At 36.7% G+C, this 16,006-nt stretch overlaps 1 protein-coding gene across 1 annotated transcript; it reads left to right on the top strand.

Annotated features, from left to right (window-relative positions):
• The first annotated feature begins 550 nt into the window (after positions 1-550).
• LOC105262401 (uncharacterized) lies at positions 551-3,706 on the top strand. Its single transcript, XM_059127882.1, has 3 exons — positions 551-693; positions 3,098-3,325; positions 3,424-3,706. The coding sequence occupies exons 1-3, from the start codon at positions 627-629 to the stop codon at positions 3,687-3,689; spliced, it is 561 nt and encodes a 186-aa protein (XP_058983865.1). The 5' UTR covers positions 551-626; the 3' UTR covers positions 3,690-3,706.
• The last annotated feature ends 12,300 nt before the right edge of the window (positions 3,707-16,006 follow it).

The raw sequence follows: 16,006 nt of genomic DNA, 5'->3' as shown, positions 1-16,006 counted from the left end.
TTCAAATTTGGTATTTGAAGTTCGGAATGGATACTACAGCCTAAGACAGAAAATTGTCTGTGCAGGCCCTTGTCTTTCTATAGCCCCCATACAATGGTACCACGTTTTATTCGGAATTTCGATGATATTAACGATATGTTTCAAATTTCGCATTTAAAGTTCGTAATCGTTACTGCAGCCTATGACACGTCTTTGTATAGCTTTCATATAACGGCTTTCATTTGAGAGGTATTATTCGGCTGTTTTTTTTTAATTTCCAAATTCGTTCCAAATGGTGGAGGGTATTCAAAGTTCGGCCTGGCCGAACTTACAGCTTTTTACTTGCTTTTCCTGTTATCCCTCAAAAGTTATTTTCCCCATATCTGTAAAAAAATGTAATCTCGATTATTCCAGTACGAAAATGTAATCCTCCAATTTGAATTATTTTCTTATCTCAATGTTTTCTTAATTAAAGAATATTCCAATTATGGAAAAACCATTGATAATCGCTTTTCTTTGCTACATATATTTCCCTATTGGGACTATTCTTAATGCAGTGTTCTATGGAATGTCGAAGACTGTGTTAATTAACGGTTAAAATTCAGTTGTTTTAAATCCGAACCGAGTTGCCAGAAAAAAAGTAAAAAATGATAGGAAACAAAACAAGCTTTTATCTTCTGTTCACAATATTTCTCGTATGGAAAATCCAGCATGGTAAGTGTTTGGAGGTGGTGGAACGCTGATTCAAAAACTCATCCCAGGTGAATACAGCTATTAACTTCCCTGTACGAAAGCTGGGGTTACTTGCCTCCATGTTGAAGTGAAGTTAGTAATTGAACATCACAAAATCCATAAATTTTGGTTCAGATGGCAGACCTTATGTATGGAGAAAGGCAAATGAAGCGCTCCTTGCCAAAAATATGAAGTCTACAGTGAAGCACGGTGGTGGTGGGTCAGTAATGTTGTGGGGTTCATTTTCAGCCTGTGGACCTGTTGTATTGCATTTTATTGAGTGTATTACGGATCAGACTATGTACCTTAACATTTTGAAAGAAAGTTTGCCACTCTGTAAGGAAAAGCTCGGCCTTGGGGAAGATTGATATGTTAATACCCTCCAACTTAGAAGTACGGTATATTAACTTTGTCATTCCATTTGTAACATCCATAAATATTCATCCTAGACCCTATGAAGTATATACATACATTCATAATCAGCATAAAATTCTAAGTCGATTTAACGATATGCATCTCTCTGTCGTGTGTCTGTTGAAATCACGATACAGCTCACATTATATGACGTAGACCGTCAAAATTTAGCAGAACCATTTGTATTTTGTCAAGGATTGTTGGTATTGAAAATGAGATATATCCATCCACGTTTTGGTATAGCCCCCATATAACGGTACCTTCCGATATTCGGTATTTTAATGATTTCTGCCACATTTTTTCACGGATTTGACTGAAAATTGGTATTTGTAGGTCATAATTGGTCCTAGTTCGTGTGGCGAAACATTGTATGTGTAGCTCTACGTTTTGGTATAGCCCTCATATAACGGTCCCTCCTGATATTCGGTATTTTTATGATTTTTGTCACATTAATTGGTATTTGGAGGTCATAATGGGACCTAGTTCGTGTGGCGAAACATTGTATGTATAGGTCCACGTTTTGATATAGCCCCCATGTAACGGTCCCTCCCGATATTCGGTATTTTGGTGATTTCTGCCACATTTTTTACGGATTTGTCTAAAAATTGGTATTTGTTGGTCAGAATGGGTTCTTGTTTCGGTGGCCAAACATTGTATATACAGGTCCACGTTTTGGTATAGCTCCTATTTAATGGTACCTCCCGATATTCGGTATTTTGATGACTTTTGCCACGTTTCTTCGCGGATTTGTCTAAAAACTGGTATTTGTGGGTCCTAATGGGTCCAAGCACCTTTGGCGAAACTTTGAATTTTTAGGTCCTCGTTTTCGTATAGCTCCATATAGCGGATCCGATATTCTGTATTTTGATGATTTTTGCCACATTAATTGATATTTGAAGGCCATAATGGGACCTAGTTCGTGTGGCGAAACATTGTATGTGTAGGTCCACGCTTTGGTATAGCCCCCATATAATGGTACCTCCCGATATCCGGTATTTTGATGATTTTTGCCACATTTTTGTCTAAAAATTGATATTTGTTGGTCAGAATGGGTTCTTGCTTCGGTGGCGAAACATTGTATGTATAGGTCCACGTTTTGGTATAGCTCCTATATAATGGTACCTTCCGATATTCGGTATTTTGATGACTTTTGCCACGTTTCTTCGCGGATTTGTCTAAAAACTGGTATTTGTTGGTCCTAATGGGTTCTAGCACCTTTGGCGAAACATTGCATTTATAGGTCCTCGTTTTTGTATAGCTCCATATAGCGGACCCGGTATTCGGTATTTTGATGATTTTTGTCACATGGGAATATGAATATGTCTAAAAAATTGTTATTAGTGTGTCATAATGGGTTCTACGTTTTCTTTACCCTGAGGTGGAGGGTATTAAAAGATCGGTCCGGCTGAACTTAATGTTTTTCTACTTGATATCAAAACAATAATCCGAAACACAACGCTTATAAAGTGCGGTCTTGTCTGCTATATAATTGTTGCCACGTCATGGATACATCAGACCAGAGTCCAGACATAAACCTCTAGAGAGAATTTATGGAGTTATCTCGATGGAAAAATCCGCCAGCATACCATATCATGCAAAGAATATTTGAAGAAAGCTTTGTTGTTTTGTTTTGCTTTTGCGAAAAACTTGTTAAAAGTATGCCAAATAGGCAGCAAATGGTAAAAAGTAAAGGAATGTATACAAAATATTAATGTCTAGAAATACTTTAAATTATACGAAGTGTACGAGTTTGGCTTTGGTACTGAAATATAATCATTTAATATTTATTTCTAATTAAATGTAAAAAAAACATTTTTTTTGGAAATTTTGATTTTTGGAAGTTGTGAGAAAAATAATTTTTTTTCTTTAGCTGTACGAATTTCGCTTGGAGTTACTGTAATTATCCCATTGAAAACCTGCTGTATACACACATTCACATATATATTATTTTCTCTCTTTGCCTCTTATTTAGGTGTCACAGAATCCACTGATGATGAGCAACGCTGTCAGATACCACTAAATCTTGAAAACATGATTGTAAAACGTCATATGCAGGGCAATGCAACAATGAAACCCGGTGATTTTATTGATGAATTTGAAATCGTTCATTTAGAATGTGTAATCAACAATGTGCGAAGATATTCAGGGAGTTCATTATGTATTGATGGAGAGTTCTCAGACCAGTTTCCAAAATGCAGAAGTAGGTTCGAAAATAATTATCTAATGAAAGATTGCATGTTCAGGTTATTATTAATACCCACTTTTTTATAATTCTAAAATGTCTTCTATTTTCAAAAGCTGTATGCGATCGAAGCCTCCTAAATGATCTGTCAATTATATATGAAGTATATTCTTCGAGTGGTCAATATTTGGAATCATATGTGTATAGATATGGTATACCCGTCAATAGCAGAGTAGAAATTTGGTGTGCATCTGGTTTTCGCCGGAATTCAAGAAACATCCAGAATCGCATTAGCAATCGGCAAATATTGCACTGTCTAGAGAATGGTAAATTTGATCAGCTGATCGAGCCGTGTGTTCCCGGAGAGAGTAATGAAAAATAAGTTAAGTTGATGACCTGCACATACTGACATTCTGGATCGATCTACGCCTATGTTCCCGTAGGTGTCTTTCTATTTATTTTTGTAAATCATATAAATATATGTATTTTTCGATTTCATGTTAATTTGTATCGATTTTTTTAGGATATAATTTTGAAAAAAAAAAAAAAAAAAACAAACGAAGGGTTTAAAATTTGTGTTTTTAGAACCTTAACTGAATTAACAGTTGCGATCAAAATAATTGCAGCGCACCATATCTTCATAATTGTTGCTTGTATTTTCCAACGTGGACTTAGTTTTAATTCGACTACTGTATAAACCGTTATAATATGTGAGTGTCGTTGTATTATTGTATAACTTCAAAAATGTACTCGACTTATTCGTGCAGGTTAGAAAAATCAGAAGAAATCATTTCTAAATCAATCGAGTCAAAAAGTAGACAAATATGCAAATTGTGTGTTTTAAAAATAATTATTTTTTTCCTGGAAAGAGGGCTGACGAAAGCATTACACTAAAGATACCCGGCGTCTGATATTAAAATTATATTGGAAAGGAAATTCTACAAAGAATTGCAGAATTTGTTGTATTATTCTGCCACAATCAGATCATTAACGCATTAATATATGAACAAATCTAAACTTGAGATTGAAAGTCAGTATTGCAGAAATACCCCAGACAGATGACAAAAAATGCTAGGGCCAAAAACCTGTTAGTACCAGCCACAGATATAAGATACAGTGTTTGCCTTGTGTTACTGTAGAGACTGTTTGCAGAGTATTGAGTGAAAACAACCTGTATGCCCGAAGTCCGAGAACGGCTTATATTGAAACAAGTAAAAAAAAACATTAAGTTCGGCCGGACCGAACTTTTAATAATACCTCCTCCCCTTTTTAATATAAAAGTACCAAAACGAGAACCTCCATAGACGATTTTATACTTCAAGGATTGTCATCTACCAAATTTTCTTAAATACCAAATTTGAAACAATTTCCTGCATTAATGTAACTATTATTATCAAAATACCCAGTATCGGTGGGTATCCTTACCCTTTTAAAATACAAATACCAATTTTTTTAGACAAATCCATGAAAAAATGTGACAAATACTGAATACCCGGAGAAACTATTATGTGGGAGTTATACGAAAACGTGGACCTCTAGGTAACATGTTATGCCACAGGAGCTAGAACCCATTACGAACTACAAATACCAGTTTTTGGACAAATCCGTGAAGAAAATGTGCCAAAAATCGTCAAAACACCGACTATCGGGAGGAGCCATTATATTGGGGCTATACCAGAACGTATACCTTTATATACTATGTTCCGCCATAAGAGCTAGAACATACTATGACCTACAACTACCAATTTTTAAACAAATCCGTGAAAATATATGGCAAAAATCATCAAAATATCAAATATCGGGAGGTACCGTTATATAGCAGCTATACCAGAACGTGAACCAATATACCTCATTTTCATACCAACCATCCTGGACATAATACAAATTGTTTTGCTAAATGTTGAAGCTCTACGTCTAAAAATGTGGGCTATATCGTGATTTCAACAAATTTTGTTAAATTTTATACTGATTATGAATATATATATATACTTTATGGAGTCTACGGCGAATATTAAGGGATGTTACAAACGGAATGACAAAATTAATATACCCTCATTTTCAAGGTGGAGGGTATAAAAATAACAAGTAAAAACCTGTTAACTCGGACGGACCGAACTGTAAATACCCTCCACCATTTCTTCTGAGAAGTTTGCCCCCTGGAAGAGAATTGTCTATATATTCGGTATTTGGATGATTTTAGCCAATTTTTTTCGAGGGAATTGTCTGAAAAGCCATATCAGAGTTTTCTTTTGAGTACTTTATCCCCTAGAAGAGAATCGTCTATATAATAACTGTATCTCCCGACATTCGGTATTTGGATGATTTCATTTTTTAATGACATTGTATGAAATTCTACACAATTCTGTAAGTACTTTACCCCCTGTAGGAGAATTGTCTATAGAGGTCTGTGAATGAGAAATTTATGTACAGGTCCAAGACATCGTATAACCCCCATACAAAGGTGCCCCTCCCCATATATTTCTATGAAATAGTCTGAAAATCCACGCAAGAGAAGAGAATTGTCTTTAGAGGTCTATGTTTTAGTATTGAACCCATATAACGCCACCCATGTTGGTATCTGAATTTCGTAATGAATACTAAAGCTTATGACAGAAAATTGTCTGTGCAGGTCCACGTCTTAGTATAGCCCCCATATAATAATACCTCCTTATATTCGATATTTTGATGATTTTACCTACATTGATCACCATTTTTTTTCAAGTGTCGCATTTGAATATATTAATGGCTTATGACAAAATTTGCCAATGCAGGTCCACGTCAGGTAGACACTAATATAACGGCTACATTCGGTTATTTAAGATTTTAACAGAATTTTTAACGGATTTTATTTTTTTGGAAAATTGTCAAATTCGTTCCAAATGGTGGAGGGTATTCAAAGTGCAGCTTCTTTACATTTTTTATTTTATGGTTTGAATTATATTCAATTTTTTTAGGGACAGTCAGTGAATGAAAAAATCGCGGACACATCAGAAAACCGTAACGAAAAACATCCTGCATCTGGTGAGTAGAGTTATTGGTTGTTGTATCGACTCTGAGTCCAGGAGTTTCATATATGTGTGTTTCGTAGGCCAATTATATTCCGGGTCTACGATTTAAGGTACGCCGATCCCGAGCTACCAAAGTTCTTCGTCCGCCACTCGTACTACTGACCAGGTGTCATTCTGGTCCCGAAGTGTGTGTTTCCAAGGCCACATCTGTTTTCCCTGTCCAGCCACAGGAGACCCCGCGAAGAGTTGCCGAATTCCGTTCAAGGTCACGACGCCAAGCTAGCGGAGTATTACAAAACCAAGTGAAAAACTTCGTCGTAACCTAATACACCCGAATAAAACCGAACTGCTCCCCAACCGAAAACAAATTGAACACTAAAGCAAATACATTTCTGTGACATACCCTTAGCCTCCGCTAGCTGATCCCAGCCCACAGGGGAAATAGGGTCGTTACAGAGAGTAATTTCCGATAAAGGTGATTGATCCCGATGAAGATTTAGAATACACAATGGACATTTAAAGATTTTATTCGAATAATACATCCACGCCTACATTTCCCCCATTCGTTGTGCGTATTGTTAATCTACAATCTGATTTTTCCCGGCATTGTTATCTAGAGTTATAGGTCATTGGATTTTCCAATACTGAAAAAACATTGCTTTTTAATGCCATATATTGTCAGTGAGGTATTATTTGTAGTACAGTATATTTTAGCAAGCTAACGGCTCCAGCAGGTGGTGGAACTTGGAAATACGGCTGTAGTTTTTCAATCGAACATTACGGAAATAGATAATTAAAGTCCTTGTGAATTTTTATCCACGAAAATGGGAAATTATAAAACAAATATAATTCTGACACTTACAATATTTTTCTTATGGAAAGTTTACTATGGTAAGAGCTGATTTGTACAAGCTTTTCGCTGAATATTGTGAGTAAACGTTTACTGATATTGTGAATTTGTGCGAATTTTGATTGTTTTTGGGGTTGGTAGTACAGGGTGGCGCGGAAAGATCGAGGTGGTGTGAATTCCTTATAACGTTTTATTTAAGACATATTTTGTTATATTTTATTATTACCCAACACCACACTGTGGTAAGGGTAGTATGTCTTCGTGCATTTGTTTGTAACATTGAAAAGGAAGCAAGATAGACCGACAGTTACTTTTGAGGATCTTCATAGAATCACTTTCTGAGTCGATTTATGCATGTCAGTCTGTGCATGTATTTTTGTGATCAAAATGCAGGTAGCATTTATTATCCGATTGAGATGAAATTTTCTAAACAATATTTGACGAATCCCTTTCGAAATTGGTGAGAATCGGTTTTAGTTTAGATATAGCTCCCATATAAAATATTCAACCGATTTCGGGTTAATTGTACACCAAATGGCAAATATCAGTCCAAATGACCTGAATTTCGGCACATCTGACGGAAGAGCCTAGAGGCAGGTAAATCAAATTTGGTGAAAATCGGTTTGGTGAAAATCGGTTCAGATATAGCTATGCTCCCATATATATGTTTCATCCGATTTGAGGTTTTAAGTCCCTCATATGCGCAATATGCACCCCACAACAATCATCTTCGGTACCAGTCATTAGATACAGCCTAGAAAAACCTCAGCCAAATTTTATCAAGATTGGTTCAGATTTGGGTATAGCTCCCATATACATCTTCAACCGATTTCTGGTTAATTGTGCACCAAATGGCCAATATCAGTCCAAAAGTTCTGAAATTTGGTACATCCGACCGAATTCAGTCTAGAAGGAAGTATATCTAATTCGGAGAAAATCCGTTTAGATATAGCTATGCTTCCATATATATGTTCTGTCCGATTTGGTGTTTAAGTCCCTCAAGTTTGTAATATGCATTCGACAACAATGATAGTTGGTATCAGATTCTTATAGAGCTCAGAAATATCTCTGCCAAATTTTTATCATGATCGGCTAAGATTTGGATATAGCTCCCATATATATCCTAAATCCGATTTCAGGTTTATTGTGCAAATAATGGCAAATAGCAGCCTAAATGGGACAGACTTCAAATAAATTCGTTTGTTTCGGGAGCCCTACTAAATATGGATAGTGATGTGGGGTATCATATAGTCGGTCCCGTTCCAATTTTGACTTTTCCTTACTGGGTTTCATTTGTTTTTTATATCCTCCACCATAATATGGAGGGTATATATAGTTTGTCATTCCGTTTGTAACACCTCGAAATATACATTTCAGACCCCACAAAATATAAATATTCTTGATCAGCATAAAATTCTATGTCGATTTAGCGGTGTCCGTCCATCTGTGGAAATCATTCTAGCTTCCGAACGAAATGAAGTAGGTTGATAACATTTTACTCAAATGTGCATTATGTCTGCAGGACTTTTGGTATTGAATATAGCTGATGTAGGCCGACGTTTTGGTACCATATAATGGTACCTCCCTTTTTTCGATATTTTGGAGATTTAAGCGACATTATTCACCAGAAATTTTTCAAATTTTGTATTTGAAATTAGAAATGGGCACTACAGCCCATGACAGGAAATTGTCTGTGCAGGTCCATGTCTTCGTATAGCCCCTCCGATATTCGGTATTTTGATAATTTTAGCGACATTATTCATCGGAATTGTTTAAAATTTGGTATTTAAAGTTCGTAACGGATGCTACAGCCTATGACAGTTTGCGCTGTGGCTGCATCCTGTTGGAATCATATTTGAGGATTGTTTTCCACTGCTGGCCTTACAAAAAATTTCCAATATGACCCGTTATCGTCACACAGTGATGGTAATGGCGTCACCTGGTTCATTCTCTTGTTCTGTTTGATTTCAACGATTTAGAAAAGTTTTTCAATTGTGTATTGCTCCTTGACAAATTGTCTATGTCTTTTTTCAACATTTTTTAAAAAGAACAACAAATAATAACAAACAATTAAAAAACCTGTAAGTTCGGCCGGGCCGAACTTTGAATACCCTCCACCATTTAAAACGAATTTGGCAATTCTCAAAAACAATAAAATCCGTTAAAAATTATTTTAAAATCTTAAAAATACCGAATATAGCTGTTACATTAGGGTCTATACGACGATATGGACCTGTATAGATAAATTTTGTCATAAGCAATAACAATATTCAAATGCGAAACTTAACAAAAAAAAAAAAAAAAAAAAAAATCGGTGAATAATGTAGCTCATATCATCCAAATACCGAATGTCGAGAGGTACCGTTATATGGTGGCTATACGAAGACGTGGACCTACATAGACAATTTTCTGTCTTTGACTGTAGTATCCATTAAGAACCTCAAATACCAAATTTGATAGAATTCCATTGAATAATGTCGCTAAAATCAACAAAGAAGCGAATATCCGGAGATACCGTTATATGGGGGCTATACGAAGACGTTCACCTGAACAGACAATTTTCTGTAGCATCCATTTCGAACTTCAAATACCAAATTTGAAACAATTCCGATGAATATTTTCGCAAAAATCATCAAAATATGGAATATCGGGAGGTACCTTTATTGGGAGGCTATACCAAAACATTGAGCTACATGGCCCATTTACAATACCAAAAGTCCTGGAGACATAATACATATTTGAACAAATTTTTATCAACTTACTTCATTTCGTTCGGAAGCTAGAGTGATTTCCACAGACAGATAGACGGACGGACATCGCTAAATCGACATTGAATTGTATGCTGGTCAAGAATATATATACATTGTGGGGTCTAAAATGTATATTTCGAGGTGTCCACCATACTATGGTGGAGGGTATAAAAAAAGTTATATGGAATTCATACCTCTTCGGCCTTTCTGGTCCAACCTGTAGAAGGAACTTTAAACTTAGCCGGACCATTAACTGTCATCACATTTCGCATAACATGTTTCTCTTCTGTGTTTTAATAGTTGCTGCCGAAGTCGACGCGAATGAGCAACGTTGTCAGCTACCATTGGATCTTAATAACACTATTATAACACGTCACCTACACGAAAACGACGCAATGAATCCAGGAGATTTTGTGGACCACTATCAGATCGTTCATGTGAAATGTGAAATCAACAATGCAATAACCTATGTAAAGAGTTTGCTGTGTCGCCGAGGAACGTTTACAGAGGCAATTCCAAAATGCAATGACATTCATCAGGTCAATGACAATTGAGAGAATCACGGTGGTTTCTTGATTCCGGAATACACTTTGGTATACACGAACTATGCCTCCTCTCTATTACAACGACAGCAAACTATAATTAATCCAATTTAATGCATTATTAAACTTTACCCATACATATGCATTTACCTGAAATATAATAAATTGAGTGCAATATCAAAATTTTGCAGGAAGTCCAAAGAAAGTGTTGCCTAGTTATCTGCGCTGTAATGAGGACTACAGCAACAAGGTCTCTGGAGACTTTTCTTTATATGCACCCAATAGAAATACAGGTTAGGTATGAAGCAGTCATGAGGCTGAAAGCGTGGACCAATAAAGGTCACGCAACATACCATAAAACAGTTATACAGGTCTCTGTGGGAGACTCAATATATGCATTGTTCCAGATCTTGCAAGACTCGACCAGTTTTGTAATTTTTTTATACCCTCTACCATAGTATGGAGGTTATATTAAATTTGTCATTCCGTTTGTAACACCTGGAAATATACAATTTAGACCCCACAAAGTACATATATTCTTGATCAGCGATATCCGTCTGTTTGTCTGTCTGGCCGTCTGTGGAAATCACTCTGGCTTCCGAACGAATTGAAGTACGTTAGTAGGACTTTTCGATGATTTTTGCTACATAATTCACCGAAATAGCTTCAAATTTCGTATTTTCACTTCGCAATAATTACTGTAACCTATGACAGAAAATTGCCTATGTTTTCGCATAGCCCCTATATAACGGCACCTCCCGATATTCGGTATTTGGATGATTTTAGCGAGATTAAATTTCAAATTTCGAGTTTAATGTTACTAATGGGTACTTTAATATATTACAGAAGTTTGACTATGCAGGCTCACATCCTCGTATAGGCTCCATATAACGGTACTTCCCTATATTCCGTATTTCGATGATTTAAGACATATTATGCATCAGAATTGTTTCAAATTTTATATTTAAAGTTCGTAGCGGGTACTACAGCCTGTGACGGAAAATTGTTTATGCAGGTCCAGGTGTTCGTATAGCCCCTATGTAACGGTACCTCCCTGTTACGGGAATCTCCCAAGCGCTAAGTTCCACAAGATTGTAAACAGCAAATACTTGGTTTAGAAAATTCAGTTTATTCAATATCCAGTTGTATTTGTATGTTGAAATTCCTAATTGAGGAATAATTATAAATTAAATACATAAAAGTAAATTCAGTTTTTAGATGTTTTTAGTTACTTTTTAGTTTGAAACAAAGCGCGAAAACTTATTATATTTTTTGTACAAATTGAATTCAACGTTAAAGTAATGTTGTATTCTACACTTAGAAACACGTTGGTTTTATAACCTTAAAAAAGATTTAATTAATAGTGATTGAGATTACAATAATTCGATAACTATCAAAATTTGGCAATAGTTCAACAATTGGCCGTGGCGCTAACAGCATGTTGCAATGTAGTTTATCAGTTAGGCGACAGTGGCGCTAACACCCCGCCGCAGTATGGCAAGAAAGTTTCGCAGCCCTACTCCCTATTTGAAGCCACGTCGAGTAGAGCTAATCTTGCTACTGGTCTCTCTAGCACACCCCTTGATGTCATAATTTTCGCTCTTCGAACCTGGCCGTCAGCTGCAACTGTTGTTTCCAAAATTTTTCCCCTTGGCCAAACATTTCTCGGGAACGAAGGGTCAACCACAACAACCAAATCGCCTTTACTTAAGGGTTTACTATTTTCAAACCACTTCGTTCGACATGTTAGAGACGGTAAATACTCCGACAGCCATCTTTTCCAAAATTGTTGGGCATACAGTTGGGATTGCAACCAGCTATTCTTAACCACCACACTGGAGTCTTCAAAATCTGCTAATGGTTTCATTCCATTTGAACTCCCTAGCAGTAGATGGTTAGGCGTTAGTGCCTCTTGAGTTTCGTTGTCTATTGGCACGTAAGTAAGCGGGCGAGAGTTCACAATATTTTCAACTTCTGCCATCATACTGCGGATGGTTTCATCATTGACTGATCTCGTCGGCATTATTTTATAAAGAACTGTTTTAATAGATCGTACCATGCGTTCCCACGCCCCGCCCATGTGTGGGGCAGCAGGCGGAATGAAATTCCATTTACTTGTGGCAGTTGTGAAATTGCGAACAAATTCGTTTCCGTCAACTTCTTTTACGGCAGCGCGTAGCTCCTTTTCTGCTCCAACAAAGTTGGTCGCATTATCGCTGAAGAATTCCCTTGGCGTACCACGTCTGGCTATGAAATTCCGTATTGCTAAAATACAAGAACTGGTGGTTAGAGAATGTACTATCTCAATGTGCACAGCTCGTATAGTTAGACAGGTAAACAATGCGCCATATCTTTTCTCCTTGTGCCGATTGACAGTTACCAAAATTGGGCCAAAAAAGTCCAGGCCCGTAAATGTAAAGGGTGCAACATGTGCCGACAGTCTAGCCCTTGGAAGTCTTGCCATTTGTGGATATGTTGGTTCTGCCTTACTAACTTTGCACATTTGACATTTTCGTATAACTTTTCTATACGTAGTTCTTAAACGAGGCACATAATTTTGTTGTCGAATTTCATTTATGGCGGTCTCGTGATTTCCATGATGGTATTTTGCGTGAAAGTGAAGTAATATTAGCTCGGTGATGTTGTGTTGTTTTAGCATAATTGCTGGGTGTTTAAATTCATCTGGAACATCGGCGTGTTCTATTCGGCTATCAATACGTAAAACTTCCTTGTCGTTTAAAAAAGGAGAGAGCTTATAAAGAGAGCTACTTTTGCTAATTTTACCACCACCTTTCATCGTTGTTATTTCATTGAAATATTTGTCCATTTGAGCTTGCTTAATGAGAATGATCTCCGCCGTTTTTAGTTCGCATTGAGATATGTTATTTGGCTCGGAACTCTTTTTAAGTTTGTTTATGAAATGTATGGCATAGGCAACCGACCTAAGCGCTCTTCGCCACTGAGAAAAGCGCTCAATTGTAACCAAGTGGTGAATTTCTTTAACATGAAACAAATTTTGTTTAAGTTCACAGTCAATATTAGCATTTATGCCAGTATGTATCGGCCACAGACTTGGGTCTTCTTTCAAAAAACTTGGACCATTTTGCCATCTACTGTGATTAGATAAGTCAGGCCCACGTTTGGACCACTTTGTAGCTTCGTCTGCCACGTTTAACTTGCCGGAAATACATCGCCAGTCATCTAAATCAGTCGTGTCGAGAATTTCGCTTACCCGAAAAGCCACGAATTGATGGTACTTCTTTTGATCTGATTTTAACCAACTAATGACAGTTTTAGAATCGGACCAAAATGTCATTCGGCTAAGTTTTATGGTTGTACTCTTTTTGATACTATTGGCTAAACGTGACGCAATTACTGCTGCCATTAATTCCAAACGTGGAATGGAGGCTACTCTAAGTGGGGCAACTCTGGTTTTTGAACCCACAAGTGATACGACGACGTCGATACCATTCGAAATTCTGAAATAGGAAACTGCTGCATAGCCATTTTCGCTGGCATCAGCGAATGTATGCAGTTGTACATCAACATCGTGATAATCACTAAAATATTGGAGGTAACACCGCGGTATTGAAATGTTTTCAATTTCCGGTAAAAATGATAGCCATTTAGTCCACTTCGCTAAATGAAGGGGCTGTATTTGTTCATCCCACGTTACGCCGCTCCTCCACACATCCTGAAGTATTATTTTTAGGTACATCAAATAGTGTCCAATGAGACCTAAAGGATCATATATTGACATCAAAATTCTTAATATTTCCCGTTTTGAGGGGATTTTATTTTCTGTCAATATATTGTTGGCAATATTAAGCGAAAGTTTAAACGTAAAAGTGTCATCTATTGGTTTCCAAAAAAACACCAAGAACTTTCTCTACTAGAATTTCGTTTCCGAGATTAAGGCTCTTATGTTGTTGACTATTGATACCATTCATTGCAGCTAAAACACTTTTGTTATTACACATCCAGTTTCTGATATTAAAGCCAGCCGTTCCGTGAATATATTTAACGTTTTTGGCTAAGGTAATTGCTTCTTCAACTGTGTCAACTGAATCTAAATAGTCATCGACATAATGGTTGTTTTTTATAGCCGCTGCCGCTGTAGGATATTTTCCCTTAAATTTATCGGCATTAGTATTTTTAATGTACTGCGATATGCATGGTGAACATGACGCTTCGAAAATCATCACGTTCATAACATAAACGTCAGGTTCTCTTTCGCTCTCTGTACGCCATAGAAATCGCTGGGCATTACGATCTTCTTCCCTTATAAACACTTGGTGAAACATCTGCTCTATATCACCACAAATGGCGATAGCTTTTTCACGAGAACGAATGAGAATTGATGGAAGCGAACCCAACATATCTGGACCTTTCATCAGCATATCGTTTAAAGAAATGCCATGGGTTTTCGCAGCCGCATCCCAAACGATTCTGGTTTTCCCAGGCTTGTTTTTATTAAAAACTGGGAAAATTGGTAAATACCAAACCTTTTTCTCTTTCCTTGACTGGTCGCGATAATTTTCTGTCTTGGTTATAAAGCCTTTTGAAATATATTCTGAAATTGTTTTATTGAAAATGTCATTTAAATGACGGTCACTTTTTAATTTTTTCTCTAAACATTTAAACCTTTTCAGTGCCATATCGTAACTCTTTGGCATTTGTACATTGTCGTCTCGCCACAACAAAGAGGTTTCGTAGTGTCCATCTGCTCTTTGTATAGTACACTTCTCTAAGATGGACATGGCTTTTTCGTCGTCCTTATTCATTATTGTTTTTGCACCATCTACACCGGCAGTTTCCAAAGAGTAAAACGTTTTCATTAAATCCGATAGAATCTTATTATTGCATTCATCCGAATGGCAGTGATGGTGTTCTATAAACTTATTTCCCATTGCACCGTACACTAACCACCCAAGACGGGTCCGAATTGCCACAGGTTCGTTGATATTTCCTTCTTTTATATTGTTGTAAACGCATAGGTTAGAATTGTTTAGACCAATCAATAATCGTGGAGTGGCATCAACGTAACCGTTTACAGGTAATCCAGTCAGATAAGGAAAATCTTGCACAAGAGTTTTAAAGTCAAGAGTTTGCCTCGGTAAAGAAAGATGTTTCACTGTTCGAACTTCTATTGTATGAACTTTTTTGTTGGGACCTGCCACACTTAAGCAAAGTCTACGAGAACTGTTTTCATTTCGTTCGACGTTACCAGTCCATTTAAGACATAAAGGTTCATTGGTTCCGGAAAGATTTAGGTCGTTGACGATCTGTTCATCTATTAAACTGGTTGAAGAACCGTCGTCGATAAACGCAAATGTTTCTATAAATTTGTTTCCATTGCCATATATTATTACCGGAATAACTTTAAATAAATTGTTACAGCCCAATGCTTTGTGCGTGTTGCAACTCTGGTTTTCACTGTTTTGCATTGAAACTTTATTTTTATTTGAATCCTCCATGTTTGACATTTCTCTTTTGTCCGTCTTTTCCGTTGGTTTATGCAATAGATAATGATGTTTATACTGACAATT

This window comes from Musca domestica, unplaced genomic scaffold (genome assembly GCF_030504385.1).
Source record: "Musca domestica strain aabys unplaced genomic scaffold, Musca_domestica.polishedcontigs.V.1.1 102, whole genome shotgun sequence".
In the NCBI taxonomy this organism is placed as follows: Eukaryota; Metazoa; Arthropoda; class Insecta; order Diptera; family Muscidae; genus Musca; species Musca domestica.
Note: the sequence above shows the minus strand (reverse complement) of the source record. Positions and strands in the feature narration are given on the sequence as shown.